Consider the following 24102-nt stretch of genomic DNA (forward strand, 5'->3'; position numbering starts at 1 on the left):
CCTCTTCACTAATGCTTCTTCCCATCTCGTGCAATCCCCTGTTCTTTACAAACACAACTACTAGAATATATTTGAAGAACCGCACAAATCTCAGTCCATCATATGCTTTGCATTACACTGGAGACCACATGTTTGCTTTAGCACTCCCCAGAGACTTGGAAGAGACAGTGCATAAACATATCACCATATAATTGTTGAGGGAAAAAGACCCAAAGAAAAACCTAACTAAAACTTCAAACAAAACCCCAGCAACATGCTCTCACCCTAAATAGTGAGGGGTATAAATCAAACTTAGAACATAATAGCTCAGAGATAGAATGAACTGCTGCTTAGCTGTCAAGACTGGACACAATTTAGATATCACACTAAAATAGGACTGTTAAAAACGTATAACCAATATGACAACTGCAATTTTGTCTGTACCTCCTCTTAAGATAAGCAGAGGCACCTCTGCTCCGACTGGAAACTGCTTGAGCACCTCCACCACCTGCAAGTGGGTCAAGCTCTGCACATTCTGATGGCAAATCTCCTTGATGACATCCCCTTTCTGTAGGCCTTGGCACCACTGGCTGTCCAAAATCATCTTCACCTTCTGGCCTGTGGGACTGTCTGCAATGGCAAACCCAAAGCCTTTAGGCCCTTTGATCAGAGGGATGGTGACCAGCTCTGGCTGAGAGCCTCCTGAGGAGGCAAAGGAGACCCTTTGCTCTGCTGAATCCACAGAAGGGCCGTTCAGGCGACCGTTGACCAACACTTTCCCATTCTGGTCCAACATGACTGTTGCCGCTACTAAATCTTGGCTGGACACGGAAGCATCTCCCTTGGCCACCGGCGGACCATTAATGACAGGCGTGGCTGTCACTATATCCACCACGGGGTCTTCATTGTCATCAGGAAGAGGGTACCCACGACACAAAGTCATGTTCACATACTGATTGATGGGAATGAGCTGAAACATCTGGACAACATCTGCATGGGTATGGCCAAGGACACAGCTTCCATTTATGTCCACGATGACGTCACCTGTTACAAAAGAAATTTTGACGGTGTCAAAAACAGAAGCGAAACCTTCCACAAAAGCCTACCTTGCAGAAATCACAGTGCTGTCTTCAAATTAATAACTTAATAACAACTTAATAACTAGTGTCTGGGATATTACCTCATGGCTAATATTGTCAAAAAGCATTTCCTCCTTGCATTTATTCTATTTCATCTCAGGACACAGTGTGCTAAATATATAAAGTTTAATCTGCAGCAGATTTAAAAAATGATACTGTACAGCCACGGGAGATGAAGCAGAGCACGCACACTACAGCAAGCAGATGTCTTCCACTTTAATTCATATTGCAGAGCATCCTAAACCCAATGCAGAATAAATCGGATTTTTTCGGCCTCGTGTTTATTTTAGGTCTGGCTGAACTTAAGCTAGGATTGTGCACACACACATACTCTTACACTGCTGCCACACGTGGCTAAGAATACATTTTCAAAATGAACTTATGTGGGCCTCAGATCCCAAAACCTTGTTTCATGTCTTCATAATTTTGATGTGAAACTCTGCATGTGAGGTACAATATGTCCTGCAAACTGTCCTATCCCTTTAATGCCCAGGCATCAGTAAAACAGGATCTCCCTTATTCCATGAATTACAATCAGAATAGCTGCATGTCTTTTCCATTCCAACAGTTCTGCAGGACTGTTTACATTTTTGCAAAGGTGGAAAATGAACCACATACAAACAAGTTCAAACAATACATCAGCAACAAAACAGGAAATTGTTCCATTTTGTAAGTTAATAGTATTTATCATTCAAAGTATGAGTTCTTTTACTCATTTGCTCAAGAGTAAGTGTTTATGTTATAGGCAAAGAAGCATTTCACCTTTTCTAATATGCAAACCAGAGGTTATGGTAAGGTTACAGGTAACTTAATTACACATGTAATAACCATGAAAAAATGCATAAGTCCTCATGGGTTGCTCATCCCTCTTCTCTCCTCCCTTGTCCAGCTCACACAACTTTGCTTCCTTACTCCTGCTGTGGGCCTTTTGCAGCTTTAATAATCGGTGTCATGGTTTCTGGCAGCAACAAGGCAAAACAGACTAGGATTCAAACACATTATTTTTACTTCGCTTACAGAGAAACCATTCTATGAATAAACATGAAGATAAGTGTCTTTGGTAAAGCAGAAGTACTGAAATCTTCAGAAGGGCCCTTAAAGTCAATTTTTATCTAGAATGCTGCTTCTTTTCCTTTTCAGCCACTGCTCTGCACAGATCTTTCACAAATATGAAAATATTTTATTTAGTGAGGATGTGTATGGAGTCCTCCAACCTCCTGTGCCTCAAGCTGTGTTCTCCAAAGCACCCCAGGAAGTAGAAGTTTACAGAAATAACACTTGACCTGGAGCAATTCTTCCATCTTGCGCAGCGGGTCCATCTTGTAACACGTTCTTCACCTGAAGAAACTCATCAGGCCTGTCCCCTCCGATGATTGTGAAGCCAAATCCCATAGTACTTTTTTTCAGGGATGTCCTTATGAGTGCTCCAGTAAGCTGGGATGGATCTCGAGTGAAGAGAGACCTTCCCGGTCCTTTAGAATTATGGAATACAGAGACAGGAGGGCAGTAAGCCAGGGTTAATTCTGGTTTTCAAGGTGTCACAAAGGTTAATGACTTGTTTATAGTTTATCAGCTTCTGAAGCAGTTCTAAAGGATAAACGGACAGGGAAGTGCTACACTCATTTTCCAGCTGAATTCAGTGCATGGAAAAGAGTTTTTCTGAACAAATTGCAACAGAGCTGTATGCAAACCTCCCACCTCAAATTCCCAATTTTTGTCCTTGACTACCAAGCTTAAAGTAGATCAAAAGCATAAAAACTCCAGGTGTGGCTTTACCTGCACTTCCAGATGGCTCTTCTAACCCTCCAGATATTCCAAAGCTGTTTATGAGAACCGGCTTCAGAACAACGAAAATTATTTAGAAGCAGTCTTAATGTGTCGGTTCAATTTTAACATGAAAAAATCCTTCAAAAAACCCAAAATATCTTGGAGGGTAACATTGCAATAGCTAGCAAAAAGACAAGGCTGACGCCTTCATGAATTCCAGAATGGGATTTTTATAAAGCATACTTGCAGATAAAAATATATGTGACAAAGAACACAATATTCAGTGATACCTGATTTGGAAGGGCCAGCATCAGTCTGTCCTAGCTGTTTTTTCCTTTTGGCTTCCAATACTGGGTTTTCAAACTGAGTTTTCTGGTTAATATGACTGCAGACATACAAAAGGTAGGTCAGGATTTCAACAGAAAACATCCCGACTCCTTCCCAAAAAAGACAACCCCAAAAAAACACATCTACAAACACTGTTTTTTATTATGTCAGATGAATGCTCTGGAGAAATGAACAAAAAACCTCTCATAACTAATACTGAAAATATGCTCACTATTCCAGCGGTTTACTTAGTTTGAGGCAAATAAAATTTTACCTCCTTTAATTGCCAGGCAGAGTTGTGATAGTTTAGATCTGAGCAAATCTGCTTTTTCTCTTGACCCATTGACCTATACTATCTACAAACTCAGGCATCACCTTTTCCCTAGCAGATGATAGAGAAGTACAGCATAGGAGGGGAAAACCAACGAATTTGAGCATAATTCAAATTTTGCTAAGTGAAAAATGTTTGCTCGTTCTCTGAAGCTACATTTTCAACTCTACCATTTTTCTTCTCCATGGTTAAGGAGAGATTTAATTTCCTCTGGCCTGAAGGAGATTCAAAAGAGTTGTCCTGCAGCAGTTTGGTGGTTATTGACTTGGCTTTTTGAAAACAGCAATGATCTACAAGTTATTTTTACTCTTTAAAGTTATCAGGTGCCACTCTTAAGTCAAGTGACTCTGTTTTTGTTAAGCTAGGAAAAATGATATGAGATCATTTCCATCTATAAATTATTTTGGTTGCAAATTGCTTTCTTTCCCCAAATGAAAAACAATCCCTAAGTCTTTAAGGTCACACTGTGGATTTTCCCTCATGCCCATGCTACCAGAAGTTTGTGCCATGAGTTTGCAACCCAAGAACTGTTTTTCCTGGATATATTTAATAGTTTCACAGAATCACAGAATGTCTTGGACTGGAAGGAACCTTAAAGCCCATCCAGCAGTTCCACCCCCTGCCACGAGTATGGATACTAGACCAGATTGCTCCTAGCCCTGTCCAACCCGGCCTTTCACTTCATTACAATCTCTACTTACTGGGGATCAAGGACTTCAGAGTTTCATGCTCAATTTTTTATGTATGCCAATTCAATAATTAGCACTTACTCAACGTAATATGTCCCATATTGAGGGTCTTCTATTTTCTCCCATCCATAAGGAAGTTCTGCAATCAGAAAGACCGAATTTTCCATTACAGGGGAAAACTATCCACAAATATCAGAGTTTTCATTAAAGAACACCTAGGCTCATGAAAAATATGAGGAAAATTCAGGTCTCGTTTTCTTCCCTGATGAAAGGTAAAAGTCTGTTCCAGGGAATCTGAAGCCCTGCAACTCTTACTCCTTCTTGTCGGGGCACCAGGGTAGTTATTGCACTAAATGATGAGCCTTGTATTCAATGAAATCACACAACTTAAAACATATAATAAACTTAAAGACCCGTCTGTACTGAAAATTACATGCAAAAGGCTCCTTTTTATGGCAAATTCAGCATCTGGTAAGAGGGTGCCAGCAGCGCATGACTGACTGAAGGTAATAAGCAGTTACCACAGAGGTCAGCTTATCAAGTTTATTGTTCTAGTTATCTTGACCATAGAAATTTAAATATTAGAATAATGAATATAGTCAGCCAGACATTTTAAGGATAAATTTGCCCTGCAATCTTGTTTGAGGCTGTCCTAAGTTTGACAATAACAGGAATTTCCCTAGCACATGACAGCATGTTACCAATTACTAATATGAGTGTTGCTCCACAGGGTCTGACTAAAGACCCAATGGGTCCATTAATTTAAATATTACTCATTTGGATATCCTGCATCTCTGTTTAAAGAGCTGCATGTACGTTTAATAAGCAGCAGTATGGAGCCATTGCTCCAGCTGGCTTCATTATGGATACATGGCTGTTAGGCTGGGCAGTTTTGGAGGATGACACACCATTCTGAGCCTGCTTCAGCTTTTGGAACATGTCAGGCATTTGCTGAAGACAGAGCTACCTGATACTCTTTCCTAGCAGACTAAATTGCCCACCTGTGTAGGAAATGGTTGCAGAAATTGCCTGGAGGCTACTCACCTGGAAGTCTTGAAGGAATTTAAATCAATCAGTCAGATTGCTCCCTTAGCCTCTGCATTCAAATACTATGTCATATGCAATAGTTATCATCAGCAATATGTATTTTGCCACACCTTCTTTGTTATTCCTATATTCTGTTACTTATGGACCTTCTTCTGCCATATTCCTCCTATACAACTGTTTCCAGTGAGATCATCACTCACGTGCAGCTTTCTCCTTAAGAATGACACTGGAACAAAACATCTCATATTCTGCTCAGGAATGCAGATACACCTTTTGTTTGGCCAGATTCTACTATTTCAGGGAAAATACATCAGCAAGTGTTAGAGGCACACATCCTCCCCCCAGCCCCCCCAGTCCTATGTAAATTCCTACTGCCACCAAACAGGTGACACTCAGCACTATGCTGCCAGCTCCAGAGTCACATCTACCCAGGAGAAGCTTCTTCCACAGAAGTAATGGAACGTATCCAGTTGGAATAAACTCATACATTTATCAGTGACAGGTGGCAAATGCATTCTGAACATCTCACCTCCATCTTCACAATCTTCAGGAGCTTTGGCCTTCTTACAGAGTCGGGGATCAAGCCATGTCGTTGTCTTGGTGTTGTGACTGTAGAGCAGAACACATGTCAGTAAGAGAACTCCCTCACACTGAAGAAACTTTCCTTCAAGTATTTACTATTGTAGGAAAATGTAGACTTTAGATAATACAACCATTATTTGTGCCTCAATCACATCACAAAATGCTAAAAAGAAAAGGCACCAGCACACTGGGGACTCTCCAGGGCACACAGGAAGTGTTAGAGGCAGAGATCCTCCCCCCAGCCCCCCAAAAGCTCATATGGGAACAGCAGCTGTTTCTACCTGATAGGAAAAAAAAAATGTCTAGCCTCCTCATATGCTAAACTCTCTGGAAGGAGAGGTTTCTGTTTCATTTTTTCCTTAGAACTCATAAATGAGGCAGTTTTACATGTGCACACAAAAGCTACTTTCCTACCCTGGGCTTTCATCTGGGCTATTTGTATTTTGAAATATCCATTCCCAGCCAAGGAACACAAGCAGAGAAGAGAAGCTAAACAAGGTCTCAAATTTCAAGGAAATTTGACATAGAGAAGGTTTCCGTGTCACGTGTCACTTAGCAATACTCAGTCAGCTTTGTATTTGTGAGATACAAAACTTAGAAAAAACAAACTGACTTTGCAGGTGGAACCATAAGGTCTTCCTGCACAATGGGAATTGTACCGAGCATTCAATGAGTAAGGAGTGTAACAGTAGGAAAATAGTAAATTTCATAAAGAAACAGAAGCAGCACGAGAAGAAGAGAGGTGAAAGAGCAAGCTTTCCAGACTGCAGCCACCAGCATTTGTCTCCTCCAAGGAGTTGAGTTACTCACTCAATGAAGTAGATCATGCCAGTATCTGTGTAGGCCATTTCCCAGTTCTTGGGTAGTGGTTCCAGGGTCTCATCCCTTGACAAATAATTTCTGAAGTCCATGTTGCTGCTTGTCTGGTTGTAGCTGGGAACAGGTTTCATCCAGTCAGGAGAATCTGAATGTTTTTCTTTGTTTTCTGCAGTTGTTCAGGGAAAGTTTTTGTCAGATGCTTATGTTGTTTCTCACAAAGAACCACCCTCTTAATCTGGCTACGAGTGGATGTCAAACATGTCTCTCTATGTGATGTGCATTTTTTCAGCTGTGAACTTGGAAAAGCTGACATGAAAACACTGAACTCTGCTCTTCCCCTGCCAAACAGAATTAACCTTGTATTATGTGCCTGAGCCTACTCTGAAAAATCAACACTGGCAGAAATCCAAGTTGACTATGTTCTGTTGCCATTTCTACAGAGATAACAGTGTTTGTAATGCCATAAAACAATCAAAAAATCCTACTAATATTCCTCAAAGAATCAGAAGGAAATGTAGAGAAGACCCAAACTGCCAGTAAAATAAACAACACCTTGCTACAAGCCACAACCAGAAAAAAGATCCCAAAAATTCCGGCAGGAAACTTTAAATAGAAGTCTCTATCCTTCAGAACTGAGGTTATGCTTGATACCCTCTGTGACATGACAATGTCCACGACCTTCACCCAACCACCAGCCTGACCATTGGCCCCTCTGTGGTGTTGCCAGCCCTGAAGATGACAAGACTAGGTCAGGTCTGGTCAGTGTAACACAGTCCTAAACAGTCACACAGAGGATCAACTGCAAATGCAATGTGACAGTTCCTCTCCACCATCAATTCACCCCCCTCCAGATGAGTAATCATGGCAGCAAAAGGAAAAGGGCATCTTGCCAATCCCAGAAAGGTCCTGCTGGACACCACTCCAGTCTCAACATGCTTGGCTTTGTTTCTCACTACAAGCTCCCCCTTGGGTGATTTCAGGTTGTATGACAGTTCCCCTAGGCAAAATCTGAAAATTTTACAGTATGAGCCAATGTTGCCCCTTCAACCAATCACTGCCTTAAAATCTCCTGTGTACAAATTCAGTGATTGCCTCAAAATTCAACAGTAACATTTTCAGGGTATGAATTCTACGCTGTGAAGGACTCTGTTATTTCAAGAGTGGACAAATTTTTCCTTCCTGCTCGTGTAACTGGCTCTGGTCCATATCCAGCACCACATGTTCTTGACCAGCAGTGCATTTTATGATGCAACTGCACATCTGGCTGGGAGAACAGCTGGTTCTTTTTAAAAGGTCATCTCAAAATCAAATAGAAGCACCAGTCTGAACAGAAACTGCCTTCATACTTCACCTAAACTAAGGAAGCACAAATGTTTTTTGTATAGTCCTTATCCATTCATACAATACTCCAGGGAATTTCTCCCCTTGTCAACCAACCTATCCCTCCACTGCCATTAACTGCTTCCTTTTCTTCCTCTTCCTCCTCCTCAGGGAGAGAACTTTCCATCCTTTGCATTTTGCTGACGGATGTGGTTCTTTTCCTCTGCGATTCAGTATCAAAATCATTGTCAAAAAGAACTTGATCCACTGGATCAGGCTGAAAGGGGCTGGGCTCTGCTGGAGGCTTTGGAGTACCATAAAAATTACCTGAAAATGAGACAGAAATCAGGAGCACTGAAGCACAGATACTGCTGAAGGCACTAGCAGTGGCTGTTACCAGTTTAGTGCCCACGCAAATGTATTTTGGTGACATTTTAAAGCCTCAAAGAAGACATCAGCACTACCAAAACCCAATCAACAGTCAAAGCCTATTTTTTCATACACTGACTTCTTGCTAATGCAGCACTAATTGTCAGAAAACAAGAGGTTATCTGAAAACTTTTATCCTGCTACAAATTTTCTAAAGAAATAGATGGATTCGGAGCAACAGAAATATTGAAGTCAAAAAGCAAATTACTTTTACGCAGATACAAGGCATTTGTTTCCATAAAACCAGTTAACAAGTAATTGATTTTTAACACTTGCCATTTTCTACTGACAATACACTTGCAAAACAAAGATGTTGATATGGCTTCATATCAACATTTTCATATCAATAGGCTGATATTTTTACTTCAGAAAAAAGAACAGATTTTTCCTTCAATATTTTAATCTGAAGTACAAAGGAATCATCTGCTGTTTCCTGGAAAAGAATTTCAGCAATTGACCTCTCTCCTGACTGCTCATATGATTTTTATTACGGAATTGAGCACAAAGCAAGGAAGCTTCCCAGAATTCCTGCTGGAGTAACTTTTAGTGCCTGGATATGGTTTTGACCATGGAAATACATATAGAAAGAAAACCCTTCTGCAAACATCAAGCAATGGCAAGGCTCAGAGAGGGGACAGTCAGATAAAGTGTGGCTCAGGGATGAAGAAAAAAACCTACTACTTTAGCCTAAATTTGCTTACTAGATTTCCACAGACTGGACAATATTAACAGATAGTGTGGGATAAGGAAAACAAGAGGCACAGAGCCTTTCAGGAGATTGATCACCATCTCCATTACAATGTTTTTCCTCAGCACATTTAACAAACCCAACTTTCCTACAATCTGGTCTAGTGCTGTTCAACTTTTCATTGAAAAATGCTTTAGTTTCTCTGCTGGGTCGGAATTTCTCTTTGATGCACACCTGAGAGGAGAGAACATGGCTCCGTTCTCTGAGGTGTACAAAAAATTGACTAAATTCTCTTAAATTTGTACCAGGCACAAACAAACCCTTTCAGAATGCTTCCCAAAAATGCAACAGTGAAAATAATCTGGCGGGATTAAGAGCAGTTGAAAGACAATCTGCAGATTATTAGAAAGCTCTAAACCAAGATTGCTCCTCCTCTTCACAGTAACCCAAAAACAGACTAACTATTGTCTCTCTACTACTGTCAGGACCATCAAGTGAGCAGGAAAGCTGGTACCACAAGGAGCTACACCTGGACACAAGTATTGGGTCCTTATTCCCATTCCATTAAACATCACTGACATACCATCATATGTTCCACTTTCTAGTAAGGCTCCACTTTCTTCCAACGCTTTAAACTGCTCAACAGGAATGAAATTATAGTCTACCCCAGGGACCTCCCCATCTCTGGGAGCCCTTGTAGTGCCTGCAAAGACAGAGAAAACACTCTTGTAAGACACATAAATGCTGCTTGTTACCAAATGCTGCCTGCTGTACAGGTCAGTAAAAACAATGTATTTTCAAATCTTTATACAAATATTATGTCACTTCAGTAAGAGTTAAAACAACTCTTGGTAAACAAGTGAACAATAACTGTGAGACAGTAAACTATATAGGAACAACACTTCTGGTATTGGGGGAGGAGGAGAGAAGTAGCTCAGTGAGGTGGCAATTAATAGAGAATTCTTTCTCATGGTCAGTGAAGCAAAACCAACTTTTGTGGCAGCTGACGACACGCAATCCCAGTCTGGGTTATTTTATTTTAACCCAGCTGTAAGGGTGCTGCATCTTTCCCTATTTCCACCAGCACCAACTCTCTAATTTGCAATGAGGTCATCATGACTAAGTACATTTGATTTTTGGGCCACAAAATCCATAACTCAGCACAGAATTTATTTTTTAACCTACGATTCAGGGTATAATTCAGCCACACTCCAACCACTGGCTGAAGGTAAACTTTATCAGTAAACTGCTGTGTTAATGCAGAGGTTCTCAAAGTGTTTTGTCTATAAAAACAAGCCTCCCATAGTTATAACAGCTTAATTAAAGCTCTCCTGAAAGAACTTCACTGATTCATTACAATTCATTACTGCCTACAACCTAATAGCATTTTAAAAGCATGTATCATTTTTTTCAGGCAGCAGCATGAACAAGGGCTAGTAAATAAAAGCTAGTAATAATGAAATGCAGTTTAAGAAAGCCACTAACTCTCAGGTGTGCTCAGAGAGAAGAGAGTAGAATTCCTGTAGATACAAAAACTTTACTTGACAAAGCTTTTAGTGTAATGAATATTTAAACAGTCAATGATGAGCCTTTTTAATCAGTCTTCTTAGGATGAGCAAACAATCTGCCTGTACGTTCTGCCACTGTCACCCCTTCTGCATCCAATCCCTCCTCCCACCCTCCTTCCAGCTGCCCTGCTCTGCCAAATGCACTTGACACTCAAGGCCTCAGTTTGCTCTTTGTGAAGAAAAAAACCATAACACATTGACAAAATTCAGGATGTTTTGGCACTGCTTGATCATGCTGCGAAAGATTTATTTCTTGTGGTGGCTGGGCCATTCTAACAACTACTGACAAATTTGTGAAGAGCCACACACAGATAGTACTGAAACAATCTGAACTTTGAATTCTCAAGTTTTTGCTGGTTTTCAGTCCATACTGGCCGCACCAATTCATGGCAACTTCAGATGTGAAGCTACTGTAGCAAAGCCAGAAGTCTCCACTACAAGGTAAAATCTAAAACAGATTAAGAGAGAAGGTATTTCAAACTCATAAATTATGTGGGAGTTAGCAGGAACAGATGAAATGAGGCTGATCTTTACATACTTACAAGGGATGGTTCTCAAATAGAGATTGTCTCTGATCACTTGCTGAAGTTTGTGGTCTATCGAGCCCTTCTGGAACTGAAGGCTTAGGTAGTGGCGCAAGTCCTTGTTGATGACTTTTCCTTAGAAAGAAAAAAGAATAAATTAGAATAATCTGTAAAGCAGGATCTCACAATAAGAACTGTGTTTTAGTGCTATAGTAGTTTCAGAAAAAGCACGCAGCTAGAAGAGTTGCTTTGTTTTAAATACAACAACCTTGATGGAAAATATCATTTTGTGCTATCAAATCACAGAATCCCACAATAGTTTGTGTCAAAAAGGAACCTTAAAGCTCATCTTGTTTCACCCCTTGCCATGGGCAGGGACACCTTCCACTATCCCAGATTGCTCCAAGCCCCATCCAACCTGGCCTTGAATGCTGCCAGAGATGGGGCAGCCACAGCTTGTCCGGGCACCCTGTGCCAGGACCTCACCACCGTCACAGGGAAGAATTTCTTCTGGCACTGTGGTTTTAAGCAGAGCTGACTAACAACCAGTCCCCCTCATCTCCCGAACAAGGCAGTGACAATAGTCTGGAATTGTTTGAAAATCAATATAAAGTATTAAAATACAAAACCTATTACCAAAATTCAAAGTCTCTACAGACAAGAAACTATTTAACTGCATTTTGAAGTAGTTTCCATTCAATTTACACCTACTCACCAGTCACCTGAGTTCAATATTTTGTCACATGGGAACTTGCATTCTTCAAATTATAAAAAGAAAATATTTCCTTCTTAAAAACATTGCATAATAGAAGGGAGTTGGGTTTTTTTACAGTTAGTCCTTTACAATACTTCTGTCAGGTATCATTAGTGAATCTGTCACATCACTGGAGAACCATGGCCCCTTCAGCACACAAATAACTGAGCTCTTGTATTACTGCCTCATCCTTCAGACAGGAGGGTACAAACCAATCTTTTGTACCCTGTCAGCCTCCCAGAAAACACAGTAAATAGGGTTCAGTGACCTTGGTAAATTTAAGTTACGCACTACAGCAGAACGCTCAGGGCTTCAGGGAAAAAGCTCAACCTTTGTCTCCAAACCTAGAGAAGGAGATGGGCAGCAGCAGATGGATGCTGGTGTAGCACAACAGCAGGGAAAAAGGCTGGAACAGACAACTGCTCCTGTAAAATTACATCACTAACAGGTTATGAAACGCCTAAACCTGCCCCAGAAGCATTTCTGACGGGAGCCTTTGAAGCCTATGAGCTCAAGGTTGTCGAGGAGACCACCTCAAACAGATCACAGACCCCACAGCAGTCCTCATACAAGGCCCATTCACCTACGTCTTCAACCAATTACCGTACCTACATACATGTAAAATTTGGAAAAAATCCAAACCATCAAAATCCTCCCACCACTAACCAAGTTTTCCCAACCATGTGTCACTTCTGCAAAGCTGGTTGCGTGTTTTGGTTGTGGCAAGTTTATACTTTCCCTTCCCTTTTAGCCAAAGTGAAGGCATTCCACATCTTGTTCTCAACTCTCAAACATACCCTCAGCAACCACCACTCACCAACATCAAGCTGAATTTCAACCTGCACCCTCTTCCCTACAAACAAAATCATGTCACGATGAGTATTTCAAAATAGAACTAAGATTATCTATCAGCCCTTCAGAGAGGTCAGTGATGTCCACAGATTACAAAATCACCTTAAACCCTCATGCAAGGAGAGAATAAGCCCAGCGTACCCTCTGAACAAGCAGCACATCCTGTGCTGAACACAAGTCCTGAGCTCCAAATGAAATCAACTTCTCATCCCCTTGAACACCATCATTTATTTAAAAATTACTTCCAAACACATAAAAGGCATTTTGCAGTATTAGGACAACACCTCAGCATTGTCCTTGTGGCTGTCCAGCAATTACACAAGGAACAGCAATTCCCACTAATGCAGTTCTCCAACCAACCCCTTCCCAGGAACGCACTACAACTCCACAGTCCCCACCTCAATTCCCTATTTCACCAGCATGAACTGTTCCTCATAAAATTTTGGATTTGCTTCCTGCAGCATAAGGAGCACAACACATCGTGGAATATGGAAACAAATGGGGTAATCTCCAGCAAGAAAAGTATTTTCCTGTTGTTACTACAAATTACTTTATTCTTTGCAGATAAGATAGTTCCTCAACATTAAAAAAAATGTTTTGCTGCTAAAATGGTCCATCCATCTCCTTGTCAAAGCCAGATATGCACTTCAGCAATCCCAGCATATTTCTCTTAGGCAGATCAATACACTTATATTTCACTGAGGCAGATGGATCTGTTCATCGGCTACTTTCAGAGTACTGCACATTGGAAAAACCAGTCAATATGTGAGAATCTGTTCTGGATGTAGAACTACAGACTTTATTTACTCACTGATCTTTCCCTCTTTATGTCTAAAATTTTAAAAGCTTATAAACCCTTTTCAATAAATATCAAATCAGTTTAAAGACAAAGTAAAGGCAAGGCTGCTACAAAGGATACACCAATGTTGAGGGATTAATCTTTATATTAAAAGTTTAGAGACTACACTATATTGTGAGACCAAGATGACTGAATTGAAGACTGACAGGATTGCCTGGCAAAAACAGAAAAAAGTCAAACAAAATAGCGGGCAGAGGAAAAGTTACAGAAATTTACAGAGAGAATGGTGTGCATTAGAAAGCAGAAAAATAAAGCAATTGTAAGGATGCTTTAGGCAACCTCTGGCAAAAGTCAGATTATTTTCCCACCAGGAGCTGAGCATGCTTCTTTTACATTTTTTCACACAGGCTTTTAGGAAAACCTCATGTATCAGCCTCTCCAAAATGACCTGATAAATGTTGGGTTGGTGTTTGCTGTGCTGCTGAGCTGCTTCTAAAGGATGATGCCAGCAACACAGGGACCAGTCAAGAGGAATAATATACTTTATACCACTCAGGTTCTGCCAGATGAACAGGCACAGGCCTCTTGTTTTCAGTTTTAATTTAAATTAACCAAAAAGGACTGATCAGATGAGGATATGCCCACTGGAGTTGGGGGAGGAGAATTAAGTGACTGCAGAAAAAAAAAAAAAAAGGCCCAAGTGCCAGTGCAGCAAAACACAGCATTGTGAATTAGGGAGACAAATTAAGGGGACAAAAGGGGGCTGGGGCTAGGGTTGGTTTCTGGGTCCCAGTGCATGTAGCCAGGGCACACCCAGCCTCTCATCCACCAAAACACAGCCCCCACAGTTCAAGGACCGGGCAGGAGGGAGCTCTCCTGGCCCAGCCCGCAGTGATCTGCCGCCACCTCCTGCTGATCCCCTTAATTCCACCCCCCAAGTCTCCTCACTCCCCTCCCCAGGGGAGTTTGAACAGCACAGAGTGAAAATTGGAGATATTACATACTGAGATGCAATTTTGTTTTCTCACTCAGAACATAGCAGAGAAGAAATGTAACCAGAGTATCATCTGGTACATTTGGAATTCCACACTGTGAACAGAATCCCAGAGTATCCAAGGGCTCCGCTCAGCTGTATGATGTGTTACATAAGCTGAGGCTGCCATAGGCCATTGACTATGAAAATTCCAGTGAAACATACGTTGAGAGCTATAAAGCAGCTCCATGATTTCACTCACAGTCTAACTAAAATAGGAATTCTCAGGGCTCATCAAGTGGAAAACAGCTACTGTTTAATTAAACTGGGCTGTCAATACACCCACTAAGATTAAGTGATTTTTGATGTGATCAAGCAAAAACCATTTAAAGAAACGTTCAGCTCCACAAATCAGGGATGCAGTGCTAGGAAACACAAGCTAGAATCACTGTGTAACACATTAGCTTTATAATATTCCCCAACAACTACTAACATACGATGATTTCACATAAGTTCCAGATCCGAACACGTTCATTCACTGAGGACAATGAATGACTTCCAAGCATGCAAGAGAATCACTGCATTTATGAAATGCAGAGAGGTTGGAAAGATCCAGTGGTGACGCAGCCATAAGTACCTGCCATCCTTCACCTGAAAGTATTTCACTGTGACCTGGCAAATACACACCTATGTTCTCAACACAAGGAGAAGGTGCAAGGTTCAAATTATTACAACTAATACAGAAAAGAGACTAGATCATTTTGAGAATGTCCAACCCAGTCAGCAGGTGCTTCCCCATTTTGTGGGTTAGAAGCATAGATGGACTCCTGGGCAGAAGCCTGCTTTTTCCTCAGGGAAGGGGGCCCACAGTCCTGGGATTTTTGAGGAGAAAGGCTGAGACTAGCAGCAATGCCGGGCAGCTTGTGTCCCAGGCCACCAAGGGCTCCATGGCATGCTCACACTCAACACCTCCCTGTCTCCCTTCCAGGTAATGAAGGTAGGAACCCGAGTTGGGACTCAGCCAGTGGAAGAGACAAGTTCCCTCCCAAAAGAAAATCCAGGCCACTTTGGGAGGTGAGGTGACAACCATGCCTGAACCAGTGACCTATGTGGGAAAAGAGATCTTGGCCCCATTATGGACTCAGAATAACTTCTGCTCATTCCCTGAAAAACTGCAGCTTCTTCAAAATGTAGGCAAGTTCCTTGTCAGGTGAAGCATTACATTTCAAGGCTCTTCACAGCCACAATAATCCATTAAAACAAACTCATTTACTACCCAAAAGCTGAGAAATATAAGACAGGATTATACCAAAAGGCTTGTTTAGTCATAGTTTGCTATATACCATCCAATAAATTCCTGGTAATATTGCCTAACTTACAGAAATTATGGTAGAGATAAGCATTACAGTATTAATAAATCATTTACCAGACTGCTCAAAATACTGACAGGGCGTTTACAGTACTAGTGAAAGAAATGAAAACCTGTTTATCCAGATTAAGGAAATAAAGTAACCACAAACTCCATTACAGAATGTACATCCCAGTTGACTTTGGGGATTTTCTTACTTTTGCCAGCAAGAAAATCGACTCCACAACCACAAATAACTATGAATTTTGACTTTTTAAGCCTCCAGATTTAGATTACTCATTACTAAAAACTAAGAGGTGTTCAACACCAGCCTTCACAGGATGCCTTCAGATCCTCAGTTGAGGTGGTGACCATTTCAGAGAGACAAAGCTTCTCATTCCACATTCTTGAATATCTCAGGATTCTGTGCTGTTTCCTGGAAATCCTACAGGGTTGGAAAGATTCTCCCAATAAACCTGGCCACTGTAAGTAAACCAGTGGAAAACTAATATAATTGTGTTTGCTCACGAAATTTCATCATTAAAGCATTTCAAGTTCTAAAGATAACTGAAATATCCTTTCAAAGGCATGTCACCAAAACGTATTTGAGAAACACAAGAAGGAGTGGCAAATCACACGTTGTTCATTCCAAAATATACTTGGAGCTGAGAGGGACAACATATCAAATGTAAACAGTGGGAGCTTGGACACAATCCTCCTGGATTTTAGTTCTGTCTGTATAGAAAAAGTCACCTGTAACAGAAGGCTCTAGAGTGTGAGTATCTATGGGTGGGTTCCTATCTGCCATGAAAAAAAAAAATCTAGCTAGAGCTGCCAGTGCCATTCGGGCAGTGTAGGAAAATAACACTTGGTACCCAGTTAACACTTGGTATTGTTCACAGATGTACCAGAACCACAGAAGCTTGGAAATGAAGAATAAGCCTGAACTGCAGGACAAGGGCCAATGGCTTCCCACAGCCAGAGGGAAGGAATTCCTCCCCATGACGTTGCTGAGGCCTTAGCACGGGTTCTTCAGAGAAGCTGTGGCTGTAAGTGTTCAAGGCTGGGTTAGACTGGGCACGGAGAAACCTGGTCTAGTGGAAGGTTTCCCTGCCTATGTAATGAGACAATCCTTAAGGTCTCTTTCAAACTGAACCATTCTGGGATTTTGTGATCCAGCACTGTGAAATCAAGAGGTTGTTAACCTTTTGCCACCTACCCTGAGCTCATTTCCCTGCCTGCTCCAGCGTATGCATGGGCAGGGTGGGGGGACACTCTCCTGCACCCACAGAGGGCAGCTCTGGTCTAAGAACAACCAGCAACAAACAGCTTTTTTTTTAAACCACCTAAATGCACAAGCACTCAGCTCACATGCCAAAACACATTCTGAGCAGGGAGAGCATCAGCAGAGCTCTGGGCAGATGCCAGCCCCTTCCCTTCCATCTGCTCCTGGGACATGGCCATGCCTCCGCAGGGCATCCCCAGCCAGCACATGGCAGGGCGGGGTCACGCACCACTTTGGAACTAAGGAAAAAGTAGGAAATTGAGATCAGCTGCATTCGGAAACCCGTATGTAGGGTAGCAATACTACTCAATTACACGGCTCCAGCACAGGTCTCTACTTTCCTTCTCTGTATCTTGTTGCATCTGTAGACATTCTCAGCCAATGCATGACTTCCACAGAAAGGCAGCATTTAAAGTTGGTTTTATGCCCTGCACAGGCAGTAAAAAAAACCTGCATAGCCTAATGAATTGCCTACAACCTTAAAGATTTTTAAATGAAAATTCTTTTGAGTTAAGTAGTTAAAACTTTCAGACTCCAGCTTCACACACACCAGTTTCAGATATGATTACAGTAATACATCGCATGCACACAAAAATCCATTAACTATGGGAATACAGTTAGGAGAATTACCAGTGACCAGGGTTTACTCTGATAATGCCAAGTATTTTAATGTTCTATTATTAAATGGGAGAACAGCAAGGCTGAAAAGTCTGTGCAGCTGTTTTTGATTGAAGATCAGACGCTGAAGGAGATATACACAGAACTCAAGTAATTTAAAATAATGAATGGGCTTCAAATAAAATGCACACATAACCATTTCCTTCAACTTATAGTGGGGAAAAAGAAAAATTCAAAATAACTTTACACAAGGGAAGCTTGACCTTTTTTATTATATATGGAGACTTCCCCTTAATTTGATATTTTCTCAAGAAGTGAAAAAACACTGAACAGATTAACAACATTTTGCCTATTTATAAAGATTTGCTGTATTTTCAAAAATGGGGTAAACTGGCCCATGATTTCCATTTCAAGTCAGATGCATTGACAGGGATGGTAAAGTACAAGGATCCAGATAAACTGCACCCTGTGAGCCTCTGCCACTGTCAGGTTTGAGACAGAGAAAAGGATTTACAGGGATGCATGGAAAAATCCCTGAGCCCAGCCTGGGAGGTTGAAACATCTCACAAAAACCAAATGTGATTCACAAGATCTAATTATGACTCTCAAAGTGACAAAGGGACGTAAAGCACAAAAGGAAACAGGCTTTTGACACCACAACAGCAGATGAATCAAACACACTGAACAGAACAGAACGTGGAATTGTTAAGGTTGGAAAAGAACTCTAAGGTCATCAAGTCCAACCATCAACCAGCACCCACTGTGTTCACCACTAAACCATGTCCTGAAGTACCACATCCATATGTTTCTTGGAATGCTTTCAGGGATAGTGACTCCACCACTTCCCTGGGCAGCCTGTTCCAAAGCTTTACAACCCTTCCCATGGAAAAAAATGTCCCAACATCTAGTATAAACCCTGGCCTCAGTGTAACTTGAGGCCATTTCCTGATCATGATCTACTCAGACCACCATGCAAGTGATAGAGCTGGTACAGCAACACACCAATGGGTTCAAACATGTTAAAAGGATGTTACAACACTCTAAAAGGTCAAAGCAACAATCAGAACTTGTAATACAAAGACAAGTTAAAAAAATTAAAATATAAAATTGTTTTAACAATAGCACTTTATTAAAACTCCTTAACTATGCACTCAAGGCCTCGCTGAGTTTTAATCATTGTGCAGCTCAATACACTACAAAGGCTACTCTGGGTAAGTAGTATCTGTTGCTGCAACACTTGCACTGTGAAGCTACAGCCATGAAATAGTAGTCCTCTGTAGCTGCCACAGGTTACAGTAATACATAAATCATTTAGTCTGCTCTTAATTGAAAAGTGGAGCACCAAAACGAAGACAAGTAATCTGGACAATGGAGATGATTTTCCTAGGGCTAACTATGGCTTGTTTTTCCCAATTTATAAATAATCTTCCACTCATTCCCTTAAATTTACAATGTGAGGTTTTAATTTATTCACACTACAGAAAATGCTTTACTGAGACAGCAAACAAACCCATTTGGTCTGGAAAGCACAATTAACATATCCAACTGAACAAAATGTTACTTGAGTCCCCTGACTGTTCTAATATTAATGCTTCCCTTTGGAAATCTCCAGCTTATGTGCAAATTCAAACTTACTGACGTTTAATATTACTCCATGTCACAGTGCAACAAGGGACCGCACACAGCACACCTGTGCAGGTTAACCTGTCATAGTGCTTGGCAGAAACTGCCAATCCTTCTGTCTGTCCAGAGAGTGCAGCATGTTTCAGATGTGACGTGTGTCTAACATACCGTATCGCATTGCTTAAGCAGCGTGCAGCTATACAGAACGACACACTTCAATAACACCCCCAGAGAAAAATGTCCTTGCAGCTGCTCTGTTACACAAGCCATTTAATCTACTTGGGACTTGGCACTGCTTTCCCAGCAGAAGGGTACATGTTCACATGTCAAGACCTTTTTTGAGTATTCAGATTAGAATAGAATTTACGCAAATCACAGACAGGTTTATTTTTAGCCTACTTTCCATAGGAATCAAGATATGCAATTACACTCTGCATAATGTCTAGGCCCACTAACCTATTTCAGTATGGAGTTTGGCAGGGCAGGAGTCTGATGAAAACACTATTGACAAAGATGCTGCATGCCTGTTCTCCTTTGAGCAGACAAACCTGTGGGGTGACCATCCACCATGGAAAACAGAAAATGTTCCCAGCAGAGGTGTCCTCTAGCTGTGTCACGGAGCAGCAGTGGGTGGACTGTCATAGCTGGACCTATAACTAACTTACACAACAGCAAATTGGGCTTTTAAATACCAGCCTCATTCTGAAGATAGCTGCTTTGCACTGCCTGCAAGTATAACACCTCTTTACTATATTATATTATTATATTATAATATTATTATATATAATTATATATAATATAATTACAATAATAATTATATTATATTATATTATATTATATTATATTATATTATATTATATTATATTATATTATATTATATTATATTATATTATATTATATTATATTATATATAATAATATATATAATTATATATAATAATTATATTATATTATATTATATCATTTCCATACAGGAATGTCACCCAAGGGCATTTTAGTGGCTTCTCAATGCCACTTTCCCATGAGATCTCCCCTCCCCAAGGTCCCACCACCACAGAGCCCCCCTGAGCACAAGGGTAAAGGAGCAATTCCTGCTCTGACAAACGAGTCATTATGCAACCTTTATGAAGGAATTAGAGCTTCCTGCAAACGGCTTTTCAAGGAGCCTGGGAAATCCCAGCACTGCTGCAGGATGGGCTGCAGCATTCCCAAGGGACAGCTGATGCTTAAGGCTGCAGATTGCACTGCTGTGACTCACCACACTCTGCAGGACTCTCAGGAACCTGGAATCACCAAGATCTACATGCCAGGGCAGCACTCCTCTGATCAAACCCATAGAAGTGCTGTGTCACAGCAGTATTAGAGACATCTCACACTTTAATTGGAAAACAATCCCCCACAGTGCTCACTGCACAACACAGGCAGTCAGTGAAATCACTGGAAGTCCAGATGTGTACCAACCATGACTAATGTCAGTGCCTGACTCACACAGTTCACACGGCAATTCTACACCGAGGGATGCTTTACTCAGTGTGCTGCAACACCCAAGGGCCAGGGGCACACCAGTGTGCAGCACAGCATCCCACAAAGAGCAGAGACACTGATCCATGCTGATCTATCACATCCATGAATCCCTCTGGTGTCACTGCATGAACTCCAATTCTATTATAACCCAATTTTCCAGGGAAGCCTCTGTTTACAATCTTTATCACAGGCGGTTGTTTAAGTAATCAAGTAAAAGAAGAACCATTTCCCTACATATTCAGTTAATCATCACATAATATTAAAAAGTAAAGGAATTTCTCTTTCTGCTTGCACAAGATAGCCTATTATTTCATCACTATTCATTTAATAAGACTTTTTAGTTATGGAACCCAGGATTTTCAATTAACTATGAAAAGAGTGCTTTCTCCAAGGAGTATACAAGTGAGGAGCTGGATGCCAGCAATAGAGGAATTGCTCAGTTGCTGAGATACAGCTGCTTTCTAGTGAAGTACAAGCATGCTGGACTTGCCCAGGCAGTGCTGGCACATCCTATCACAGCCCTTTCCTGCAGGAACACAGGTCACAGCAGCCAACCTGGCACAAATACACCAGAGGTGCTGACTGATGAGCTCCAAAGCATGTCTGGGAGTGGTGCAGGATTCTACTGACAGCCATGGCTTGTTCAAAGAGCTGCCAGAGGTGCTCAACCTCACTATTTGGCACAGTCATTGGAATTTCTAACAAACCCAGACAGCTGACGGTGACAGACTTCTTCTCATTACTGATGCAGCATTTAACCTGAAAAACCCATGGACTTCCCCATCACCAGTTTGCAGGAAAATATGACTAAAACCAGTTCTAAAATCAGCTTGGCTGACCTTGGTATGACTTACCAAAATACAGTCAGCTCTTCAGGAAGACAGGTGGTTGAACTGATGCTGCCAATGTTTAATGTTCAGAAATTTCCTTTTTTTTTTTTTTCCTAAATTAATATTATTATTTCCGCATGCTGTGCTTACTGTTTTACATATGCCTCTGCCTGCCAAAGAATTGTTAACTAATCACCATGACATTCATTTTGTTAGCACACAGCTGGGTACTTGGTCTTGCAACATCTGTTTCTCAGCATTTCTTTTCCTTATCTATCTGTAGTTAGCAACAGAAGTGTCTCAACGGAAGATGTCAGTATGTGGAAAAAGAAGCTGGTAACCAACAGCTATTAAAACATACACCTTCATATTAATAACCAAATCACAGAATCATAGAATATCCTGAGCTGGAAGCAACCAACAAGATTGTGAAGTCCAACTCCTGGCCATGCACACAACCACTCCAATATAACAGCAATATGATGATCTCTTTCCAAGAAATACTTCTGCAATAAAGTGTTCGGACCACCTGCATTTAAGAGATTGACACATTAAAAATGGGCAAATAACCTATTCATTAAAAGGATAAATTTGATTTTCATAATCGGAATTTACTGAACATTAAAAGAAGACTTGCTCTTCAGTGGTCAGTTGTACAATGGATTCAGTTCTAGCTGGCATGTGTCAGTACTTCCTCACCTATGGAGAGGTCATTCTACATGGGGAACACCACAGCTGTATTTCCAATTATCTGTAACTACAGAGCAAACTTCTTCCACTACTCTATACAATAAACTAGAACTACTCAAGGCAGAGAAAAAGAACACAGGCAACAAATCCACAGTAACTTCATTTTTATGCTATGATTTCCAGCACAAGCCATGTACAAACACACTTCAAAAACCGAAACCATCTGATTTTAGAAAATCCTATAGGGCCACGGCTGTAGTCAGGGCACAGTCACTTTGGCCAGCTTCAAAGCTACCTACTAGCCATTCTCCAAGTACAATAAATGACAAAAAAAAAAAAACATTTCAGCAGTGAACAAGAATCAAAGTCTAGAGAACAGGGCAGCAAACAACTGCTCCCCAGCAGACATCTGCAACAACTGATATGCCATTAAATTCAGTGATTAACTTGCACCAGTTGCGTTATTTCAATTAAGAATGCCCAGGGAACTGCTGGAATCACCATCCCTGGAGGTTTTTAAAAAACATATTGATTGAGGACATGGTTTTGTCCTGGTTGATGGCTGGACTTGGTGACCTTAATGGTCTTTTCCAACCTTAACAATTCTGCAATTCTATAACTTAATGTTTGCACAGCCATGTTTGGCACAAGGTGAATGTTGTAAGCAAAATAATAATGCTGTCTAGGTCATGAGACAGAAAGAGTCCTCAGTTACAATAACAGAAGTTTCAATGCATTCAGAGTGCAGTGCATTCCACTAGGGAAACTCGCCAATCAGCATCTGTATGGAGCTGTTTCCAAAGGCTGGAGTCATTTATATTTGCTTAGAGAGCTCACTAAATTAAAGACTGACACAGAAATGGAATCCTTGAAAGAAAGCACTTCAAATAAAGAGACAGCTTTGAAGGCAAAGCTAATTCCAATTTCTGTTCGCAATTCACAATTAACCAGACGGCAGCTATGGCTGTGCAACCCAACAGGAATTAACAGCACAGAACTTGTTCCTGTATTTATTGCATCATTCCTTTACTATCATCCTTGTCTGACCATACAGGATCTGCAGTATTCAATCTGAAATGCTCCATGATCACTAGAGCACAGAGTTTGTTACCCTCAGTAGATGGCTCTTTTTAAAACAGTCCCTTTTCTCCTCACTTCCAGGACACACATGAACCTGAAGGTAAGAGTTTTAAAAGGTTATATTTTTATCTGAATACCAGTATATGTTACATATCAATTGACCAATGTAATAAAACATTCAGCTAGGTGATGAAAACCCATGCTGCACCTACAAGCGTAAGAATTACATTGGACAAATCTGACAGCAGGCACCTGTCCTAACCACATTAATCATTTCACAAAACTGTGACTGGAATGTAGTCAAGACCCTTCCTAATTTTACTCTTCATATTGAGTCAGAATTAGTCAGCAATTACATAGCAAGCACTTGATTGTTACTAAATAAATCCATTAAAATTCCCAAATTCATTGTTCAGTCCCCATTGGCAGATCTACGGCAACAGCAAAGAAAAGGAAACAGACATCTTGCTGTTCAAATAAATCATGGGATGAAATAGAGATTAGCTTGTCTTTACCTG

The 24102-nt window shown here is 40.9% G+C and overlaps 1 protein-coding gene across 3 annotated transcripts in view; it reads right to left on the bottom strand.

Annotated features, from left to right (window-relative positions):
• The window catches only part of MAGI3 (membrane associated guanylate kinase, WW and PDZ domain containing 3), a 58074-nt gene that overhangs the window by 19721 nt on the left and 14251 nt on the right, over positions 1 to 24102 (bottom strand). For all 3 annotated transcript variants that reach the window (XM_064732847.1, XM_064732846.1, XM_064732845.1), the window contains exons 2-10: positions 11228 to 11344; positions 9701 to 9820; positions 8118 to 8327; positions 6672 to 6846; positions 5809 to 5888; positions 4314 to 4371; positions 3176 to 3270; positions 2402 to 2590; positions 424 to 1023 (exon numbers count right to left, since the gene is read on the bottom strand). In XM_064732847.1, the coding sequence (XP_064588917.1) occupies positions 424 to 1023; positions 2402 to 2590; positions 3176 to 3270; positions 4314 to 4371; positions 5809 to 5888; positions 6672 to 6846; positions 8118 to 8327; positions 9701 to 9820; positions 11228 to 11344 (1644 nt within the window). The remainder of the gene's footprint in view (positions 1 to 423; positions 1024 to 2401; positions 2591 to 3175; positions 3271 to 4313; positions 4372 to 5808; positions 5889 to 6671; positions 6847 to 8117; positions 8328 to 9700; positions 9821 to 11227; positions 11345 to 24102) is intronic.

This window comes from Zonotrichia leucophrys, chromosome 26 (genome assembly GCF_028769735.1).
Source record: "Zonotrichia leucophrys gambelii isolate GWCS_2022_RI chromosome 26, RI_Zleu_2.0, whole genome shotgun sequence".
In the NCBI taxonomy this organism is placed as follows: Eukaryota; Metazoa; Chordata; class Aves; order Passeriformes; family Passerellidae; genus Zonotrichia; species Zonotrichia leucophrys.